At 41.0% G+C, this 23,142-nt stretch overlaps 2 protein-coding genes across 2 annotated transcripts in view; both read left to right on the top strand.

Annotated features, from left to right (window-relative positions):
• LOC119419655 (anosmin-1) overlaps positions 1-23,142 on the top strand; it is a 69,629-nt gene that overhangs the window by 41,930 nt on the left and 4,557 nt on the right. Inside the window, exons 5-13 of the mRNA XM_037687014.1 lie at positions 2,839-3,023; positions 3,311-3,440; positions 5,427-5,632; positions 7,624-7,768; positions 9,107-9,253; positions 19,170-19,258; positions 21,742-21,913; positions 22,106-22,326; positions 22,945-23,086. Coding sequence (XP_037542942.1) covers positions 2,839-3,023; positions 3,311-3,440; positions 5,427-5,632; positions 7,624-7,768; positions 9,107-9,253; positions 19,170-19,258; positions 21,742-21,913; positions 22,106-22,326; positions 22,945-23,086 — 1,437 coding nt within the window. The remainder of the gene's footprint in view (positions 1-2,838; positions 3,024-3,310; positions 3,441-5,426; positions 5,633-7,623; positions 7,769-9,106; positions 9,254-19,169; positions 19,259-21,741; positions 21,914-22,105; positions 22,327-22,944; positions 23,087-23,142) is intronic.
• LOC119419656 (tripartite motif-containing protein 16-like) lies at positions 15,113-16,762 on the top strand. Its single transcript, XM_037687015.1, has one exon. The coding sequence runs from the start codon at positions 15,113-15,115 to the stop codon at positions 16,760-16,762; it is 1,650 nt and encodes a 549-aa protein (XP_037542943.1).

Consider the following 23,142-nt stretch of genomic DNA (forward strand, 5'->3'; position numbering starts at 1 on the left):
CGATGAACAGAGCAGACCAACAGCTCCTCAGGATGAACCAATTAATAACGATAAAATCAGCAGTCATGAACTTGTGACTGATAATAAATATCTCACACTGCGACTACATGAAGGCAGGTGTGAGCTTAAAAGTGAGGCTCCATGAAACAAATAATAATCATTCTATCAGAACCCTGAGAACAGAATGGGTCATGGAGAAAGTAGAAACATCACGTAGATCAAAACGAATAATTGAACATGGCGATGACCAGGCAGCCGCCATACAAATATCCTCCACTGTCATCCCTCCATGCAGAGCCATGGAGGATGAAAACCCTCTGGTGGAATGCACTGAGATTCTCTGGAGGATCCGGTCCAGATGAACTTTAAGCTTCAGAAATAGCCTCACACAACCAGTGTGAGAGGCACTGGGTGGATAGAGGACGTCCTGAAGAGCTGTCCCAGTAATGCACGAACATATGCTGAAAGCGGCGCAGTGCGGCCGTGTGCGCCACGTAACATGAAAATGCACGCATGGGACAGAAGGAGGTGAGATGTTGCTTCCTCCTCAGAATTATGAGGAAGAGGATAAAACCTCTTAATTAAACCTCAAAATATGCGCTCTTCAGATCTATGGAGGTGAAAACCAGCGTTCTGGTGAAGTTCTCCAGCAGCTGTTTGTCAGCATGTGGAATTGTCTCCCCATGATCGAATTGCTGAACATGAACAGGTCTAGAATGGGTCTCATCCCTCCGTTTTTTTTAATCAGAACCAGGAAGTAGTGGAAGGAAAAAAAACATATTTTCCTCTCCGTTGGGAACTCTGGAAATCACGTTTTTCCTCAGAAATTCCTGAACTTCTGACTGGAGAGACAAGCTCTGTTCTGGAGAAGACAGAACCATCTCTATAATCCCTCTGAACGGTGGAGGTTGAGCTGCGAACTTCAGCATGTAACCCCTGCTGATCAGACGGTCCGCCCGTCTGTCCAAGGAACACTCGCACTGCCACTCTGAGTAACGCTCGGACAGCGGGCACGTGTTTGTGTTGTCATGTTTCTCATGAACGTCAACCAGACTAAAAATCCTTACTGCCACCACTCGCTCCGGAGATTCTCCGTATAAAAAGTATTTTAGGTTTTTGTTAACTTTTTACTGTACTGTATCCATTACTGTCCCAATCACATGAGTAATATTAAAGTTGACAATCATGTGTCCTGTACAATTTTATTTTTGTACAATATTATGGACTGTACATTCACAAACCGCGATAGTGAGTCTGCAAAAGTCGAACCGCAAAGTAGCGAGGGACTACTGTATTGCATACTTGTATGTGGAAAAAGTATGTGAACCTCTAAGATTAGCAGTAAATTTGAAGGTGAAATTAGAGTCGGGCGCTTTCAATCAATGGGATGATGAACTGGTGTAAGTGGGCACCCTGTTTGATTTAAAGAACAGGGATCTATCAAAGTCTGCTCTTCACAACATGTTTGTGGAAGTGGATCATGGCAGGAACAAAGGAGATTTCTGTGGACCTCAGAAAAAGAGTTGTTTATGCACATCAGTCTGGAAAAGGTTACAAAACCATCTCTAAAGAGTTTGGACTCTACCAATCCACAGTCAGACAGACGTAAATTCAAGTTTATCAACTTACGTTAGAGTAGCCTTGGGTGTGCGATGATGCTCTTCATAAAACGTGAAGCAGCTTTTAATGGGAGGAGACTGAGCTTAAGACTTTCCTTTTTGATATATCCTATAGTTAGGGTTGGCTTGTTATGCTGCCGTAGGCTTAGACTACTAGAGGACAAATTGACCACATTTCTTAAAGTGAATTGTTACAAATGAATAGTTTTCATTTTAAATTATTTTTATCTTAACGTGATTCTCAACCTGCAATTGTGTATCTGTTCCTCTCAAACCCAGCCAGTAGAAGCAGATGGCCACTTGTCCTGAGCCTGCTTTTACAAAGGGTTTCTTCCTGATGAGGGGGTTTTTCCTTTCCACTGTCGCCTTCATGCTTGCTCAGGATGAGAGTCTTCGATGAAGTTAAGACTCAATGCAGTCTGCTCCTCAGATAAATAACGTTAACTTGCTTTTTAAATATATGAATGTTTCTGTTCAGTGTCCTGAGATGACTTCTGTTGTGACTTGGCACTATAGAAATAAACTGAATTGAATTGATGGAGGTCCAGCACAATGGTTTGAGTGCTGGCTGATTTATTAAGAACAGTGTCATGGTGTTCAGCCCAATCATGTACTTTTAGCCTTGTTTTTCCAATCTCCATCTCATTATCACTCTGCCCAGTGCTCAGTCAACAAATTGCTATATCTCCACAGTAATAAATCTACATGAGAGAGTTGGCCTGACCTGGCTAAGTGTGTGGCCCGGGGCTCTGTCTAATAAATCTCTAATCTTATATTTATCACACATGGCCACGTCGACTTTTGTCTGAAAGGCTGCAAGTGAAGTTCAGTGATGCAAATTACCTTCTTATAGGTTTATACTGGTGTGTATTGTACCTGTAAGAGACAGGGAGAGAAAATGTTTTGTGCTTCATCTTGCATACCTAAGTGCAAACTATGTGTATCATCACCGAGATTCACAGCTACTAAAACATTAAAACGGCAGCCAGGAAATATCACAACCTGCCACAGCAGAGGGATGATGCTGTTAACCCCCAGCATGTATTAAATCTATTGCAGTGAGGTCATGTCTCATTCTCAGATCTGTATTTCTCCAATTCAGATGTCATTTCTTTCCAGCTTTCATTCACCCCAGAGAGGAAAACGAGCAACTCTCATGTCAAGTTTCGGCTCTGCTGTTCCATGCAGAGGGGATTTTTAACTCATCCTGTACTTTTAGGAGTTCCCCTGAAGCCGAGGAAGGATCTGGTGTTCTTGGAGCAGCCTTCGGGTCAGCTGGAGATCCGCTGGTCGTCCAAGTTCAACATATCCGTGGAGCCCGTCCTCTATGTGGTGCAGCGCCGCTGGAATTACGGAATTCACCCCAGTGAGGATGACGCTACAGAGTGGCAAACTGTGGCGCAGGTAAAAAATAAAATGCAGCATGTCAGCAAAATCCCATAATTAGATTATAAATGTACTGCCTTAATCAGGTATGTTTCATACTGAAGTTGGTTACTTGACCATGCATGCATCATCCTACAGCTGTGAAACTATTGCATGGTGTCGCACATTCCTCACACTCAGTCTTTGAAAGTTTGGCAAAGAGATGCTTTGATGACTGATGTGGCTGCACACTCACATTGGGGCTGTGACCCTGTGTAAACCCTGACCCCTGTGGTTTGCTCCCCGCCCCTCTATCTGTTCATCAGACTGCAGAGGAGCGCATCCTACTGGCTGACATCAGAGCCAGCAGATGGTACCAGTTCAGAGTTGCAGCAGTCAATGTCCATGGGACCCGTGGCTTCACTGCACCCAGCAAACACTTCCGCTCCTCCAGAGGTCTGTCTTTATAGTCATTTGCATGTGTGTGTGGGTGTGTGTGTGGTCAGCTTTAACACTGACTGCCCTTCATTGGTTATGGTTGGGAGCACAAAACAGGTGGAAGCTTTGGGAAAATGTGTCTAATACCAGATTTGACAGCTTCTACAGTCACGTTTATATCAAGTAAGACACACCTCGAAACATAAAACTTTCCTTCTTTCCCCATTTAAAAATCGTTATATAACCACTCAGCCTTTTTGGGAAGATTAAAAGAGACACTTAGGATGACAAATGAGGCCTTGTCGTCTTCAAAGCCATTCAGTTCTATATCTCCATGAAGCAGAAACATACTGATTAAGACAGAAATAAGACCAAAACAAGACCATAGTGCCAAAAGTACATTAATCCTATTTGACTTATGGTGTCCACAATGCTTATGTGTTTTATTTAAAACAGAGTTTGAATGAAGATTCATGTACTTTTTTGATACAAATGTGAAAATGTGTATCTGTTCAACAGTTTACACAAATGTATCTACATGTAGTTTTGTTGTAGACATTTTAGTAATATAATAGGACAGCATGTGTATAAATTGTATTTTTTTTTCTCTATAAGATACATTTTCATCTCATTACATCATAAAACATGTCATAAGTCTGATCTGGTCAGGATTTAGCAAGTTTTAAATGGATGTGTGTTGCCTCATTTCCAAACAAAGTGGTGTCACCTTTTACATCTTAACCCCTGAGCAGCATGTTTTGCTACTGCTCAACTCAATTTTGCTGCATATTTTGAGCCGCAGACGGTATTTGTTAAAGTTGCAGACCCTTGTTTTGTGCCTTCATGCATATGTGAGTGGAACATTTTGTCTAAATTGCACCTTATTCATAGTTTGCTTTACCAAGTAGAAGAAGATTAAACGCCCCCAAGCTGTGCCTCGAGCAGCCTTGACTTCACTTATCTGTATATGTGTATTAGATTAAATGTATACATATATAAAAAGGGTTCAGTATGACTCACCATGTGCTGGTACCGCATACATAAAGTATTAGTGTGTAAATGATGTGTTGACCTGGGCTGTCAGTTCTTCATCATGCTGTTGTTCCCCGGAGCTTTATGGATGGTCGTCAGACGGAGGCAGAAACCAGGTGGGAGAGTGACTGTGCTGCAGGGATGGAAACTGATCTCTAATCAGGCCAATCAGTGCCAGAAGGTTGATAGATTGATGAGAGTTGTCTGAGTTTTGATGAACCACCGTCCAATCTGTCATGCAATTGTTATTTATTTAGTGCAACCGTATCATCTGAGTGCAATTTTGCACAACCGTACTTTGTTAGGGCAATTTGTACGAGTCAACTGCTTATTTGTCTTGCACAGCTCACATCAACTGGGTTTAAAAGACCTGATGTGACCGCTTGCGTTTTTGGACTGAATCAAATTATTTTCAGGTGAGTGAGGGCCGGGGAGAGGAGAGCCAAGTGGGTTGTGGCCTGAATCAATTTCTCATTAAAGGACTATTCCCTTTTGGTCTGACATGTGGCGGTGCACCGGGTTAACATCGGCAAAACACATGGACGGGTTGCGAAGCAGCTTTATTCTGGACACTGTGCATACTGGAGTACAGGAATGTCTGATGTGGAGCCAAAGTGAGCAGCATGTGTTTGTTAACCCCTGAACTGCGCTGTCAGTGGTGGTGAATGCTGTCATAGATGTGACATGACACCTGTTATAACACCACAAGGCAGCTTGTCAATGGAGGGCTAATTACTTTACACAGAGTCACATTAGATGCCCCCGCCCCCTTGGCTCTGATGTAGACTTCAATGGGGAACAATAATCTGGTTTTTGACATATTCTACCTGAAATTATACGTGAAGAATCCTGCCTTGACACAATTTGTCACTTAGAGGAACCAAAGGCCTCCTTCGTCTTTATCTCTAAGTGTTCACAGGTGTGTTAAAACCTGTTTGCATTAACATTACATTGTTTTGCTGTGTTCTCCAGATCCATCCGCCCCGCCCAGCCCAACGAATCTGCGCGCCACTAATGTGACGTTGGGTGATGAAGGCCTGGTGACAGTTCGTCTCAATTGGACTGTGCCAGAAGAGCCTGATATTCCCATACATCACTACAAAGTGTTCTGGAGCTGGACTGTGCCCAGCAAGTCGATGGTACCTTCAAAAAAGAAGAGGAGAAAGACCACCAATGGGGTAATCCTCTTTCCTGCTCACACTATCTGTCTCAGTGCCACTTTTCTTTCTCTCTTTATCAGCTCTTTACAATACAATACAATAAATTACAATACAATACATATCCTCTCTAAGACTCCACCGTCTCATGTGGAGTTCTTTCAGCATCTTTCCTCCATCTTCTAACATAATTACAAAATGCCATAATTAAATTAATGGCATTTATTTATTTTGTACTTGCAAGGCCATCAGTCACACATATTGTTACAATGTGTTTGTCATTATTTTATTTTTTTAAACTGATGAAAGATTTCTTTAAAAGATCTGATGGGGAACACATTAAATGTGATAGATGGTTCTGTTTAAAATGATAAATCATGACTGTGTTCCCAAAATATCTCAATTGTTTTGTGAAGAGGTCATAGGAGTTTTAATCCATCGTGCACATTTGTTTGGTAATTGACTTGTTTATAAAGTTTTTTAAGTCATATTTATTTATTTATTGCACTTTAGTACAGCTTCAAAAATCAATTTTCCATAACTTTACACACAATTCTTTAAAAGTTATCATCTTTTAAATCAGTGAAAACAATATATTCAATCTAGTAGGCTAAAATCATCCAAATACAGCTTCTAATCATAACATTAATACCATGTTTAAACAAAGTACCACTTATTTCTATTATAATAAATCCTGTTGTTATTGCTTGGAATGGTTTTGCGTGATGGAACACTCAACTATTCATTCCAGCACGAAAAGAGAGGATTCATGGCTCTTCCTTTGGAACGTCAGAAACCAAGGCTTCAGTTTCAATTACAGCACAGAGTTGACACAGACAGATGAGCTTTTTGGCAGAATTGTGTATTTATCCAGTTGTGTGCTTTTACTTTAAGAAGCTATTAGACTGCCTCAAGTTATAACAAACTGACTGGTATGGACGTGACTCAAAAAGCTGGCTTGTAATATTGCACAGTTTTCAAACTACAGTAATATTGTTGCACCTTTAAAAAAAAAAAAAACACCAAAAGTGCGTGAAATTACTAACTTGTAGCAACTTTTCCCAAGATGAGCAGTGCTTACTCCCAACGTGAGCTGAATCACCCCCTTTAACCCCCTTTAAAAGAGTGTTTGATGCTGAGCTGCAACATATATTAAATCCTTTCTGCATGGCTGGACAAGGCCGTGGCTTAAAAGACTTCACAGGAAGAGAGCCAACAGTGGCAATTTTGTCAGGTGAATGGGTGTCAATCATTCCACAACTGAGACTTTAATAATGGTATCATAGTAGTTGAACCTTCACAGTCCAGGTCAGCCACACAAAAGCACACAAACACTTAAATAATCTCTTTAGTTTTAGTTTTAATATTAGATATATCCAATACCAAATAAGCATGTTTATTCATTAAGTCCCTGTTAACATAAAGAACAAACTGGATGCTTCATTATTCAGTGTATACAGTAGCATGATTAAATAGCACGTGTGACTGACTGTCCGTGCAGAGATACTTAAGCTGAAAGACAGATTGTCTAAATAATCCACATACACCACTATGGAGTTTTCTCCTGAATTATTATTTTTTAAATGCATAGCAGATGTGGCACAGAGGAGATAGAGGTGGGAGACACCAGACACTGTTGACACATGTACTACTGGTTTCCACTTTGGCACCTCGGGGGCTTTGAAAGCAGCCTGCTGGTAGAGGAATGTCAAAACACACTCAGTCAATAAGAGGAACTCATCAAGTTCACGCTGACGATGGAATGCTGGAAGTCCAGCACAGTGAAGAGGCCCCGGGAGGTTTTGATAACAGCACTCTTTCACAAGACCCCCGAAGGCCATCTCCTCACCACGATCTCATCCTCAGCTCCATGTGCTCCTAATAAGCTCATATTTCCCACAGTCTGAGCTGTGACTGGTACAGTGACAGGGTTTTGAAACTCAGGTGACAGTATGGTTACATACAAGTGTCAAAACCTAAGTGTCTTTTTCTTTTTGTACTTGTTGCTGCAGGCTCAAAGCTGGGTGGATCTCGAGGGACTGCAGCAGAACAGCAGCTACACGGTGGAGCTGCAGGCTGTCACCTACTGGGGACAGGTGCGCCTGAAGAGCTCCAAGGCCTCGCTCCACTTCAGTACCTCCCAGAATAACGAGTCAGGTAAACACTGGGGGTGATACTTTATTCTTGATTCAGATGTCAGACCTGTCATCCTGCCGAAGTCTGTAATATTTTCAACATACTGATGTTTCACATCTTTACGATTTGTGTGGTCCATATAATTGTCTTAAATGCTTGTAATTTTAGCTACCTATCTATTTTAAGGCTAGCTGGTTGGTGTTATGGTTTTGGGCAAATGAACAGCAATCATTGTATAAATATAGATGTAGTCACCTGATTCTAGGTGTAAAGCCATTGTGGAAATGCCTTGAACCACAGTAAACCACTTTTATGGTCTGGATGGCGATGGACTTACTTAAATTTTTACTGAACAAATCATCAGATTCAAACAGAAAGAGGCTTTTTTTATTATTTTTTTTTTTTACTACAACAAAAGAAAGGTTTACAGTTTAAGTGTTAGCTACTTATTTTGCCATTGTATTCAATGAAGAGTTCGTAGCTGAAAAAACTTGAGTTACTGACCTAAAAAAAAGTCTTAATTTACCAACTCTTTTTTTTTTAACCTAAGATTGGAAATTTGAAATTCCCACCTTACATCACGTACAGCTTTAGGCCAATAAAAATCCTGTAAAGCTCCATTCTGTAGCTTTTTCCTATCGCCAACTTAGTTGTCTTCTTTGAATAACCCCCCCTCCAAAACTAGCATGTCACTGGGTATATCTTGGGCTCTGAGACAATAAACCACAAACCAGTCGATGACGTCGAACATAGACAACTTTTTTTAATTCAGTCACATCATACTTTGCACCTTTAAAATTAAAGTTTAAACAATAAAAAATGGAAAATGTGTAAATTTTAGCTTCATGCAGGGTCACGTAGAGCCAAAACACAAGCAAAACCTAAATGTATCTGCAGAACTGTAATTACAAATGTATACGGGATTGGTTGAACTCCTCCAGCAAAACCCCATTCTTCTTTGGTCTCTAGTTTGTTTGTTTTGCTTCTCATGAGAGTTGAATTACCCAGAAATTCTGAAAAGGAAAATAATCGTCACGAGCACTGCAAAAAGTAAGAATTGCCCAACGTACACCATCGGCACGTCTTGCATTTATTTGTAGTTTTTATTTATGCAGTGAGCCTCAGTGAAATGTGAGTGGGCTTTCTTTTGTATGCACGCCTGTGGAGGGAATTGAACCTGCGACCTTTGCAGTGTTGCATGTTTTACCCATTGAGTGACAGCACATTGATGCATAAGGAATAAACTTTTCTTTGTACTGTTAACTAATCCTACACAGAAATAACTGAGCTTGTTACCATGCTGAAGAGTGTGCCATATCGCTGTATACAGCAGCAAACACTTCTTTCTTCTCCTTCCAGCAAAAACGGTGCTCAAGTTAAAGAAGGAGGAGGTGTTCCCTTTTGGCGTGACCTTAACCAAACGCCCCTCCGGCCCTCTTGAAGTAGGCACACCCTTCTACCAGGATGGTCAACTGCAAGTCCGAGTCTACTGGAAGAAACGAGGAGGTAAGCACTTAGTTTTTAAGATTTATCTGAACTAAATTAGCATCCTGTTATGCCCATCAATCACTATGACTCATGCAGCGTAATAAGATGATGCGACTGATCCCCACTCTCTTAAATAATGTCAGATTCCTCGTATAAATATAGTGTCATGTGCTGTAAATAAAGCAATGGGTCTTTGTGAGGGGTTGGCACTCGGCACTCAGCGGTTTGGTTAAAACCTGCACATGGACACATAGAGAGAAGCCACCGTTTAACAGAGAACAATAAACACAGAGTTGGAGTTCAGCTGTATTTAATAGATCCTCCCATTAGCACTGAATGTGTGTGTGTGTGTTTTTTGTTGCAAAAGCTGATGTCATAGGGAGTAGACATGATCGTGGGTTGCAGCACCACATGAGGTTAAAGACTGCAAGGAATGCCTATCCTAGCAGCATCTATTCCCCGAAAACTTTCTGCTAATACCAGAGGAGTGAAAATATGGAAACCTTGAAAGCCATGGTCTCAGGGTAGCCTGTCAAGTTCCATTCACTGGTCTATGTTATGTTAGAAATATATGTCATCACCCAAGCCAAACTCCACATCCTAGAGTCAAGAATGCAATCCCTGGATTGGGACGCCTGGTGAGACACCAAGTGCTGAATCGGAGCGAGAAGAGCAGGGGGGACAAAGTTGGCACTGATCTGTTAGTAAGTTTGGCTCTGGAATCAGTGAGCTGAGTGATGCTGACAAGGATCAAGCATGGCTGGGGAATCACAGTGTTGCTCAGCAGAGTTAATCCAGGTCCCGCTTTGTTTTCTGCCTCTTGTATTGCAGTCTTGCTCCATGGTGTGTGTGCCACAGCCTCTCATTAGTCTGAGGGATGGCCTTGCTTTCAACTAATGTAAACATGCAGCCATGCAGATGTCCCAGGGAGCTGGAGTCTCTGGACATCTGGTTTGTGTGACACAGAAAGGGGACAGGTTAACTGAACCATGATTAAACTCTCACTCATTGTGTTTGTGTGCCAAAGCAGCCTGGCCTCTGGATATTCTCCCACAGACAAAAGAGAACAATATTGTACATTAGTACTGATAATGTATCTTGGTCTGCCTAGCTCTCTGACAATAGACAGTCTTTTGGCGGTGGCGGTTCTTCTGAAGCTCGCTTTGACTCATGACATCGAATCCTGATGAGGTTCTCCTCTCTACCTGCTTTCCATGTCCTATTTCATGTTTTACATACCACTTCCCCTCTTTATCAGACCCAGCATAACCTATGTTGTCGCCCCCACACACTCCCAATTTCCTGGTCTCCTGTAATTCCTCTCTTCTGCTTCCAAAGAGCTCAAGGGCTTCAAGTACCAGATCTGTGTCTCAGCCTTCAAAGGACCCCTTTTATCTACCCGCTGCAACCCAGGCTCCCGCTGATGGGTGAACATAGCACAACTCAATTATTAATCGGAGAAGTATTTAAAAAAAATCCAAGGAACACAGTTGAATTAATTATAGATTTTGTAAGATGCGATGAGGGCAATGGGTTGATTGTGGAGGAGTTTATGAAGATCTACTGTGGATTAATGAAGTGATGCTGCTGTGATCTCCAGCTGAGAAGATCTATCTTTTCACTCTGAGGTTTGCCTTTAGGTGACAAAATAAATAAATAAACAAACTGTTGTTGATGAGCTATTACATACATGTATATAGAAGGAAGGGCATTCTCCTTGATAGAGAGGAACACTGGTTTGAGAGGAGTAAAGAGAGCCGTCTTTGTGAAGAGAACCCATCCATCGTTAAACTAGAATTGGAGGCCTCCATGTCCAACTGTCACTCTTACAATGATGTTATTGCAAGCATCATTCAGCCCTCTGTGAATAGCAAGTGGCCATCAGGACAGCTTGGTCCTTTTGCATGTGAACAACTAGTTTTGGCTGTCAGCAACAAACTGGTTGATCCACTATGTGAAGATACTGCTTATCAGACTGAGTTTATTGCAGCGCCTCAGACTGAAGAAGTCTTTTGGATAAAAGATGAAATGTTTCAACAAGAAGAGGACCTGACTCAGCCTTGTTAGAAAGACTTTCAAGTTTTCTTTTTGGTTTCAGAGGCATCCATTATGAAAAGCTTCAAAAATATAAATTATACCATACCATACCAATTTATTTATAGAGCACTTAAAACAGCAACAAGGCCAACCAAAGTGCTGTACAAAAGAAAACAAACATGCACAGCGGACAGGAAAACATAAAATAGAAATATAAATTATGTGGGTTGTAATCTATGAAATGTCAATCAATTATTCATTTGAATCAATTAGATTAACATTTAATCTGTTTAGTAGTAGTAGTACAATAGTGTAATTACCATTTATTCAAATTGTGTAAAAATGATGCCAACTGCAGTGGCATGCTGTATGCTATTGCCCACACAATTTTACAGTTTTTTGTGTTTATACAGCCGTAGGAGGATTTTGTTCAATGTTTTTCAAGCTACCGGTTATCGGTATTATGATCAACTTTATTTTGGTCCTAATTAATTTTTATACCAAACTAAGTATGCTATTTTGTGCCAAAGCTATTGCTGTGTGGTCGCTCAGAAAGAGATAGAGGAACTTTGAGGATTTTTCTCCTGCAAAATGAAATACTAACAGACAAATGTGTGGAGTCAGTATTTTGGCTCTTTGCAAAGGAGCATGCACTGATGATATCTGTGCACAGTAACTAGAGTGCATTTTAACCCTGCATGCGCTCATGTATAACACTTTGTAATTTATAATTTTCTTTAATTATTTTATGTTGACAGGAAGAAAAAGTAGAGGCTGACATTTTTAAAACTGTAAAACTGAAGCTTCAAAATCATCATATTTTGGTTAGTCCCTGGCCAAAGTGTTCCAGATAGTATTACCGTATTTTTTGGCCTATAAGTCACATTGTTTGCATAATTTCCATGCCCTGTGACTTATACGCTGAAGTGACGTATTTATTGATTTTTTTCCTATATTTATAAACCAGTTTTTGGCTGAGATATGACCGTTTTCATTCATTCTGATTGGAAAATATTGAACATTACCATTTTTAGCCACCAGATGGCATTTGAGTGTATGGCATGCCATTGTGTCATGTAATAGGTAAAAGTGGCTATTAATGACACAATTGGCTTGCCATAGCCTGCCAACTTTGTCCAGCTCACCTGGAGCAACCGTCAAATCAGCTTCATTTTGCTGCGTCGCGCCGGTGAAATGAAGCTGATTTGACGATTGAAGTGCATTTATTAAGTAAAAATTCAACTGAGACATACCTTTACTATAATGTCGAGCAAACAAATAATTGTTTTAGGTGCTTATCTTGTTAAACTTCGAAGAAATGCATAGCTTTCCTCCTTCTTGATGTCCTCCCTCAGATCGCAGTCCTGGAGCACCGAGGCAACAAATACATTTGAAATGCACCTGATTTGACCATCAAAGTCCTTTTATTAAGAAAAAAATAAACTGAGACACATCTTTACTATAATTGCAAGCAAACAAATAATTGTTTTTAGGTGGTTATCTTGTTAAATTTCGAAGAAATGCACAGCGAGTCCTCCCGTGCATGCGCCTACTTCTGTGTATCGGCTTTTGAAATGCAGCTGATTTGACCGTCAAAGGGCATTTATTAAGGAAAAGTTCAACTCAGACACACCTTTGCTATAATTTTGAGTAAACAAATAATTGTTTTATGTGGTTATTTTGTTAAATTTTGAAGAAATGCGCAGCGTTCCTCCTTCCTGATTTCCTCCCTTAGACAGCGCTCCTGGAGCACCGAGGCAACGAGTACTTTTGAAATGCAGCTGATTTGATCGTTAAAGTGAATTTATTAATGAAAAGTTAAATTGAGACACAACTTTACTATAATTTAGAGCAAACAAATAATTGTTTTTAAGTGTTAATATTATTTAATTCTTGTTGAAGTCCTCCCGTGCACGCTCCCGCAGTCGCCATTTGGCAGCCAATTGATTTTTGGCACAACACCGGCCCAGATTTCCGGGTTGTCAGCGGTGACGCATAATAGATGCATCGTATATGAAGGAGCGACATATTTATAGATTTTTCCACTTTATTAGACATATTTGGACTGATGCGACTTATAGGATGGTGCGACGTGTACGGCGGAAAATACGGTATATATTAAATGTTTCTACGAAGGGCAGCATGACAGCACAGCTGTTAGAGCTGTCTCCTCACAGAAGGAAGGTTGTAGCTTTGCCTCAGCTTTTCTTGGTGAAGTATCCATGTTCTCCCCATGCCTTCGTTAAGTTTCCTTCAACATACCAAAAAACGAACAAACATGTTTTTAGGTTAATTGGTTACTTCCATTTTCCTTAAGTGGGAGTGTGAATGGTTGTTTAAACTTGTTTGTGTCTGTATGACCCTGTGATGGACTTGCACCTTGTCCAGGCTGTACACCTCACAGTGATTGCTGGGAAAAGACACCAGCTGTTTTGCAACCCAGAAAGAAAAACAAGTAAAAATTAATGAATGGATCTTTCTATGGAGCATATATTATATCTTCTCCCCCCAAAAATTAACATATAGACTCGTTCTATTAAATGATCACTCGTTGTCATGTCTTATGCCCCAATAGAAAGTGTGCATATTTCTCTGTAGACAAGCCCCTCCAGCTGGTGTTTCCCTGTTCCTATTTCTCTGTGGATTTCTGTTCCATGCATAGTTTGTTCATGTTCACCACTTGTGCAGACAAAGGGTTTTTCACAAGTGCACAGAACACCAGGACACCATCACCAATTTTATAATGGTTTTGTCACGTGTGATCATATCTCTTGAATGCATCAGTGGAAAGAGAAGCTGAACTGTGAGCTGATCATCTTGTGGTAAATGGGGTCAGGTGGAATGCAGTGAATGCAGATTTATAGTGAAGGTGAGCTGGGATCATCTGGCTGAGCCTCCATAGATGGATCCAAGGGATTGTGTTCTTGGCCTCTGATGCTGAGGAAGTTGTTTGAAGCTAAGGTGAAAGGTGATAGTCATCTTGGTAACTCCCAAACCTAATTGTAAAAACATGAAGTGCGGGGAGCCATACGGCTATAACAGGAGTACTAAAGAGTTTAGTTGGGTTGTGATATACTGGGAATAGATCATGTCTTGGACAGTTGTAAAGGCAAAACCAAAAGGAGTTTTGTTAAGCTACGAAGCAGACATTTTGATTGGCTTCAAGAGATTTTAACAAACAGTCACTCAATTCAGGTGGAGGAAGAAGGGCGTTGTCAACACTACTTACAGTTGGGACAGAGTGCTTCCCTGACTGAGGATATAAACTGATGGAAACACCAAATGCTCCCAGTGAAGACGGTCTCTTGTCAGGTTTTAATATAAATATTAAGTGGAGGTAGGCAAGAAATATTAGGTTAAAGTAATTAATACAGGAGGTCAAGTGATTGTTCAAAGGTTGAATTGTACAAGAAGAGTGTTGTAAGGCTGGATAAGATAATTTCTTTGAGTTCCTCATTGTTTAATAATCTTCTTACGACACCTGTGGAAAGAGATTACGTAAAGAACACATTTATTATGAGAACGATGAATATTTCAAGACAATTTTTTTTTACTGTAATTCTTTTTGTTGAACAAAATGTTTGTTTTACTTTGGAAAAAAAAAATGGTGCCAAAAACAACCATAGAGGTACATTTTTAATTGACTCTTTATTATATGAGGAGACAAAGGTTGCTTTTACAGTTTGCTTTCTTCTATTTGCATAAACTTGATAACCTTTCGTCCGTCCTGCTCTCAAACAAAGCAGCTCTCTCCACATACTGTATGTTTTGTTCCCTCCCCTTCAGGTCTGAAGCTTTAAAGACAAATGTAAATGAGGCTTGTGCGCACACACAGGTGAAATGGCACAGAAAGCTGTTCAGCTAGACAGAGAAGCTTTCTGCTGCTCCATCTGTCTGGATCTACTGAAGGATCCGGTGACTATTCCCTGCGGACACAGCTACTGCAAAAACTGCATCAAAGTTTACTGGAATGAAGAGTTTCAGAAGGGAATCCACAGCTGCCCTCAGTGTAGGAAGACCTTCAGACAAAAGCCTGTCTTGACGAAAAACACCATGTTGACCTTTTTAGTGGAGCATCTGAAAAAGACCAATGTCCAGGCTGTTCCTGCTGATCCTGGACCTGAAGATGTGGCCTGTGATGTCTGCACAGGAAGAAAACTGAAAGCCATTAAGACCTGTTTAGTTTGTTTGACTTCTTACTGCAAGAAGCACCTTCAGTCTCATTTTGATTCAGCTTTGTCTAAGAAACACAAGCTGGTGGAGCCATTTAAGAAGATCTGCTCTCATCATGATGAAGCAATGAAGATGTGCTGTAACAATCAGAAGTGCACCTATCATCTCTGCTTTGTGGATGAACATGCAGGCCATGACGCCGTCTCAGCTGCAGCAGAAATCACTGAGAGGCAGCTCACGGTGAGACGAGAAGAAATCCAGCAAAGGATCAAGGAACGAGAAAACGATGCAAAGCTGCTTCAAGGCCAGGTGGAGGCCATCAATCGGTCCGGTGAAAAAGCTGTGGAGGAAAGTGAGAATATCTTCACTGAGTTGATCCATCTGGTCCAGAAAAGAAGCTCTGATGTGAAGCAGCAGATCTGTTCCCAGCAGGAAAGCGAAGTGAGTCGAGTCAAAGAGCTCCAGGAGAAGCTGGAGCAGGAGATCACTGAGCTGAGAGGGAAAGACGCCGAGCTGGAGCAGCTCTTAAACACCGAGGACCACAACCAGCTTCTACATAGCTACCCTTCACTGTCAGCTTCCACTGGACCGCCACACCTATCAAACATCAAAGTTCGTCCTCTCAGGTACTTCGAGGACGTCTCAGCAGCTGTGCTGGAGCTCAGAAATAAACTGCAGAACATTCTGGCAGACCACTGGACAATCATCTCACCGGCAGCCACTGATTTGGATGGTTTACCATCCCAGCCTGACCCAAAAAGCAGAGCTGACTTTCTAAAATATTTCTGTAAAATCACACTGGATCCAAACACGGCACACCCACAGCTGTTGCTGTCGGAGGGGAACAGGAAGGTAAATGTAGTGAAAAAGCACCAGTCTTACTCTGACCACCCAGACAGATTTACAGGATGGTGTCAGGTCCTGAGCAGGGAGCGTCTGACCAGTCGTTGTTACTGGGAGGTCGAGTGTAGAGGGAGAGAAGTTTCTGTAGCGGTGGCATATAAAAGTATCAGCAGAGCAGGGAAAGGGAACGAATGCGTGTTCGGACGCAACGACAAATCTTGGACGTTATTCTGTTCCCCAAACGGTTATAAGTTTTGGCACAATAACATCAAAACGTGCATCTCGGGTCCTCAGTCCTCCAGAGTAGGAGTGTATCTGGATCACAGAGCAGGTGTTCTGTGTTTCTACAGCCTCTCTGAAAGCATGACCCTGCTCCACAGAGTCCAGACCACATTCGCCCAGCCGCTCTGTGCCGGACTTTGGATCGGAGGTTTGTTAGATTTGTCAAGTGCCGAGTTCTGCACACTCAGATAGACGGGATTTACCGAGGTTTCAGCGAGATTGCATCCAAAATATAGTCAGCACTTGCTTTTCATTAAATTTGTTGCTCTGTTTTTTTTTTTACATCTATCAAAAAAAAAAAAAAAAAAAAAATCACAAAAAATGAACCCAAAATTCAGTAATATACATGAACAAAATTACACAGGTTGGAACTATTTGATCCGTCTCAGCTAAACACGTTAACATGCATGTTTTGGACTTGAGATCATTTCATGTGTTTTGATTTTTACGAGTATAAATATCAGAGTAAAGTTGGTTTAATGTTTAGCTTTGTTTGGTGGGTTTTTAAGTTGAAATTAAAATTTTATTAAATATATATTTGATTCAATCTGCTTTTTGTGTTTGTGTAAACTCTTATTATGACCACAGCAAAAATGTACGTTTTATTTTTAGTGTTAAAAACGAGACTGCAACTGATGGTTTATGTTGTTCTTATCAAAAATTGAAAATGTAATTTGTGTCAGTTCCATTAAAGTTAATCACTGATTATTGCCAGTTTCTTTATAAATTTCCACACTTTACATACTGCCTAAAACCTACATATTGTCATGAATAATATTTATAATCATAAAAAAAGACATTCAGATAAATTTAAAGCACTTCTGATCTTTTATATGTGTATTTCAGAGTGTATGGTTACATTGTAACCTTGTTTTTCTGATTTAGGAGCTTATTCCTACATATTTATTTAAACGTACTTACTTGGTTCCACCTTATTGGTTTTTCCATTAAAGCTGCTGTGTAGGCACTGATAGTTTTATTGAAAAAATCTTGAAGTCAAAGAGGCTTCTTCACTCAGAGGGTTAAGATTATATCATGACCACATATTTTCTAGTGTTTCGAGATTATTCCTGTTACATAATCCATTTGTACAAAGAGCTTCTTGAAGACACCCCATGAGATGAGTGAAGCCCAACTCTCCTCGCCTTATTTTGATTCTACACAATCTCAATAATTTTTTTCATATAACTAAGTACGTACCACCTCAATGTGAGAGGAATTGTCATAGCGAGACTTGACACTCCTCGGATGTCATTTTTTGGGCCACACCCAACAATGGAGGACATCGAGGTCATGGTGTGCCTGGTGCTCCGTCTGTCTTTAGTCATGCACACATTAAAGTGAACCAGCGAAGGCTTGCGTTACACAAGTTGTGACAAAAGCAAGTTGATGTGGCTGTAGAACATGTTGGTGTTAAAGCAGTCCCTGCCATGATTCATCCAGTGCTGTGGCTCGCTTGCCGATCAATGACCTGCAGTTTGTTGACATGAAATCACAGTTTGGTGCACCTTGGGTAGGTCCTAGGAACTGAGCATTAAGCAGGTAGGATCACCCTATAAAGCTTCTGAAACCTTGCCAAGCTGACCCAAGTAGGGCCGTGTTTAGTCTGAAGAAAAAATCATTTTAGTTGGTCAATGAGTTGGGAAACAAGATAGTTGGGAAATAATGATAAGGTCTACTCAGCATCCTCTGTCTAAAGAAGGAGTTGGTTGCCACATTCAGATGATAAAACTTAAAAAGAGTCAGAAACCCATGTTCTTGCTGCACATAGCCAGGAAGACAACCAATCAGGCCTGTGGTTAAGCCATAACATGGTATGAATGTACCATAACACCCAGTGGGACAGTGGGGTCTTTGATACTGTATGTTGTCCAAATTACCAGAACTGACGTAGACGAAACACCGACCAGCCTGTATGTGCAGATCTACACTACCAAATTTCTGACGAGGCATAATGTAGCCTGGTACTGTTCAGCCTCCTGGTTCTCACCAGAGGAGGAGACTGACTCCTAGAACTTGATGCAAGAGAGCCCGGCTTGGACAGAGGACAACACCTGACCCAATACCTACAGTGGTCGCTTTGAAATGATGGAGCTTGTAGCTTACGCACATATTCTCCTGCAAATGTTCCAACCAGCAGATATGTCGTTTAACATGGGTCTTTAAATGTTTGGCAGCGACCAAGCAAAGCAACAAAATCAATGGCTTTTCTATTTTTTTAGTCTCTTTAAAATTTGTCATTATATTTTGTGCTTAAATTATTTAGGACCCTTCCGTATTAGGAATTCTCAAAAGACACAAACTCCTGCATGAAGAGAAAATCCTTAAATACAGTAGATTTATTTACTAATCACTTAGTAGCCAAATCTTGACACCAATAATTATTGTTGACCTAATGAGGTCTTGGTTTATTAAATATATTTAATATATGCACACCTTTGTTCTCTAAATACAATTTTGAATGAAGGACTCGCCCGTGGAATGGAGCATGTTTTCATTTGATTAGGTTTTAAATAAAAGGCTCTGCATACCGAGTAGTTTTTTTTATTTATTTTTAAAACCTGTTTACCATTTCATTCGTATGCTTCTCTTTTTCCAGACCCGACTGTGAGCCGCTATCACGTCCAATGGATGCCTGAGTACTGCAGCCACAATGAGACCCGAGGACCAGAGAAATCCGTCACGCAGGTTCGTCCCCTGCAGACTCACTAAAAAGTCCAGTCACAAAGGGCAGCGAGTGCACGGAGCTGTGATTTGATTAGTAGCCGAAGCCCATGCAAAGCATGTGCCTAACCTTTTGTTTGATGCTTAAAAAGGGCAACCCTGCTTATAAAAATAAAAAATAAAAAAACACAGCTCCACTCAGTGAGCCCAAAGCCCTGTTGCATTGGATTTGCATTCGCTATTTTGAATGCTGTGAGTCAGTAATTATATTCAGGCATGCGTGTTTTGTCCAATAAAATGCATTAACTTCGAGAAAGTTTCCTGGAACGAGAGTTCGTTCACCTCCACTAGCCTCAGCCATACATGAGGCTTTGTTTTAGGGCGCAGTCCTGTCTGTGTAGAGTTTAGGACTTCGAAAGATGGGGGGCTTAAACTGATATGGGGTGGCAGAGTCAGGCAATTAACACATTCTTTGGGAAGTAGCACTCTGGTTGCTAGGAAATGTACATTTTCCATAGATCACTGAGGAGGATTCCTGACTCGTGCTTTTATGTGAGCGCAGTGCCTCATTCACTTTTAATCAAAGCTGTTTCATATCAGGGAGAATATACACCCTTTCCTGAGAGGATTCCTTATTAATGTAGGCCGCCTTTATTACTGCCAGCTCTGAATCCGCCATTCAGCTGCATTTTTTTTTTTGTTTCCTCAGAGAAATGAGAAAAGTGTTTTGTGTTAAGATCAATAGATGATTAAATTTTGAAATCGGTTCACAGCAAAAAGCCACGACAGAGAATATATTAGCATGGATTTACAGGATATTCTCATTTCAGTTTGCGCATGAATCCACTGTTGCTGCTTCTTGTTACTTATTATTTCCAGCTGCAATAATGTTTTTGCCTGTGTGTTTGTTCTGTTGTCAAAAAAAAATCTCATGAAAAGCTGGACAGATTTTATTGAGACTTTCATAAAGTAATCAAATGGTGCACATCTACAAGTGAACATCTTTTGGAATTAAGCTTATTCAAGATGGACGCCTAGTCAATTTCATTTTGCAATCACAAAAATGGCTAGAACTCAGTTTTACAAATGTTGAGCTAAATTTGGTGTGGTAGCAGCTGAGAGTCATCCCCAACACATAGTTTATAACTAGGCCTGTCACAATAATAATTTTTGCTGGTCGATTAATTGTCTCAGAAATTATTGCGATAAACGATAATATTGTTTGAAATTCGACAGTAATTAGTAATTATTGTCAAATTTATGAAGAAATATTGGTTAATTTTTTTGTGTAGTACCTTTTTTGACCACTGATTGGCAATATAAGACTGTTTGAACTGAAGGATGGATAGTGAGAGAGCAAGCAGCGTGTCTCTCTAAGAACATGGGAGGGAGGCCTCTTGACGTGACATGGGCTGTCTCTCGTTCTTGTTTTTCAGTTCTCAAAATGGCGGAAGCTCGGTGTGGTTTGAGCTCTTTAGCATAGCATTTGTCACACAAAGCTTTTACTAATAATAAAAAACGGTAAACAAGTTCTCAGCTTCTTTTTGCAAAGAAAAAAATCTTTTTACACAAAGGCACGGGTTTCAACTGTGAATTTTAGAGCTTTGATGAGACGGAGGATTTTTTCCCCAAGGGTGGTCTGTTAGCTTAGCTCGTAGCTTAGCTTTTCAGCTTAGCTGCTTTTAATGATCCAAAAACACGGTTTTGGACGGTTTAAACAGATTTTAAAGAGAAAAGAGAAAGGGAGGGGTCAGTGAAGAGCACCGGAGTTTAGCTTTTTGTCATCGAGTGTCTTCAGTAGAAAGAGAGAGACACGAAGAAACGATAAAGCCGATAAATGAAAATGAGGTCGATATGTTTAATTTATCATGCGATTAATTGATTTATTGTTTATTACGACAGGCCTATTTATAACCTCGACATTAATTGTTGGAGTCAGCTTCATCTGTATGTTTGTGGAAAATAAATTATCAGCCAGTGAATAGATTATATTGAAACTCTCAGAAAGTAATCTTCAAATGTACAACTGATTAACCTTTGTAGTCGAGCCAACTCACGATAAGTGTCACCGCTTATCATTATTAGCAAACAAATATGACTAACAGTTAATTTTACAATTAAATAGGTCAAAGCTAGGAGTAATTCCCAACACGTACTTTGAACAGGTTGCGCAAGATTTCATCATATTTTGTGAAATTGTGCAAAACAGTGTCAATATTTGACCTAAATGATATAACTCAATTCTCATCATAAGATCTAAGTCTAAAGCTCTGGCATGAAAGGCTGCAGGTGCTAGGCCTTCCTTAGTATACTTATAAAAAAACAACCTAACTCCTACCATGTGGGTGTTCAAGGTAGTGGTGTAATGTGGGGCATGTTTTAGTCCTGAGTTTGGAACGTGATCTACCTCCAGTGCTGTGTATTTAATTATCTCTAAAGCTCCGAGGGACCTGACCCGGTTGACACGTCAAAGTCATTGGGGCTGAAAAATCTGTTTCTCTGCTCAGGAGAACTACATCAACCTCCCAGGCCTGTTGTTCTCCTGCAAGTACAAAGTCACCGTCCACTTGCTGAAGTCCAAGAGACGCTCCAAGGACGAGAGCACCACCTTCTTCACCCCGTCCTGCGCCACCATCCGGAGCAAGACTCACAAGCACGTCCCCTGCCCGGGGGAGGGGGGTGAGCATTGACACGAGAAGGGCATTTTAAAATCGATCCACTTCAGTGTGGACACAGTAATTAGATTCCTTAGTGTGTTCCAGTGTCATGACGACGCAGAAAATCTATAATGGCAATCGAAGAAATGCCGTTTTTGCGTTTCTATTTTTGAACAAGTCATGATAGTATTAACACCACCTTTGTGTTCTGCAGCTTCAACGCTCCCAAAGGTTTTGGCTAAACCGGAAAACCTGACAGCCTCTTTCTCCATCAATGAGGGAAACATAACCGGCAGTTTCCTGTGGCGTGTGTCCAAGGTGGCTCCTCATCAGAGAATCACAGGCTTCCAGGTCACCTGGGCCGAGATCAACACAGAGAGCCGGCAAAACAGCCTGCCCAACAGCATCATATCGCAGTCCCAGATCCTGCCTCCGGTACGCTCCGCCACACTGAAGTCAGACCACAGCTTTTCTGTTGAATATTTTAAACACATTGATGTGAGCAACTTTTCAGGTTTTGTATATTTGCATTTAGAAAATAAGTTTTGTCCCTCATTTTAGTTTGCAGCTTTTGTCTGAGGTGACATTGATTTTAGGATAATCTTGCTGTGGCCTCTGTGCAAATCTTGTAATCAGGTGTGTCATACAGACAGGCACATGTATAGATCTGAAAAAGTGTTGCATCCCGCTGGAAGTTTTCCTCTTCCACCTCTTCATCTGCCTCCACGTCTTCCTCTTTTATCCTCTGCAAGAGTTCTGAAACAGGCGCTCCTTGACATAATCTGCTTCATCAACAGCACGTTGTGCCTATCTGCACCGTGCAGCCTCCTGAGCTCGTCTATAAATAAAACCACCCACTGCACACTTTATCAAGCTGGCAGCAACCTTATGAATACAAAAGCCTTTGTTTGTGTCTGTGGCTTCAGCAAAGACTGTTATAAATCTCTGTTTCACAGCCTGTTCAAATTAAAGTACTGTCAGATTCAAAGGCTTGAGCTGGTGCGTCTCAGCTGATAACCTGTCTTCTGCTGCTCTCCTTCCTTCACCTCTCAGGATCATAACTTGCTTGTGGTGTCCAACCTGCGGCCGTCCACCTACTACAGACTGGAGGTGCAGGTCATAACAACTGGAGGAGAGGGTCCCGCCACCGTCAAGACCTTCCAAACCCCGAGCATATTACCAGTCATACAGCATCGTAAGTTACAACTAGAGAAACTGCATTTCCTGTGACAATACAGTGTGAGTGCGTAT

The sequence above is a fragment of the Nematolebias whitei genome, chromosome 13 (assembly GCF_014905685.2).
Source record: "Nematolebias whitei isolate Nwh7 chromosome 13, NemWhi1, whole genome shotgun sequence".
Taxonomy (NCBI): Eukaryota; Metazoa; Chordata; class Actinopteri; order Cyprinodontiformes; family Rivulidae; genus Nematolebias; species Nematolebias whitei.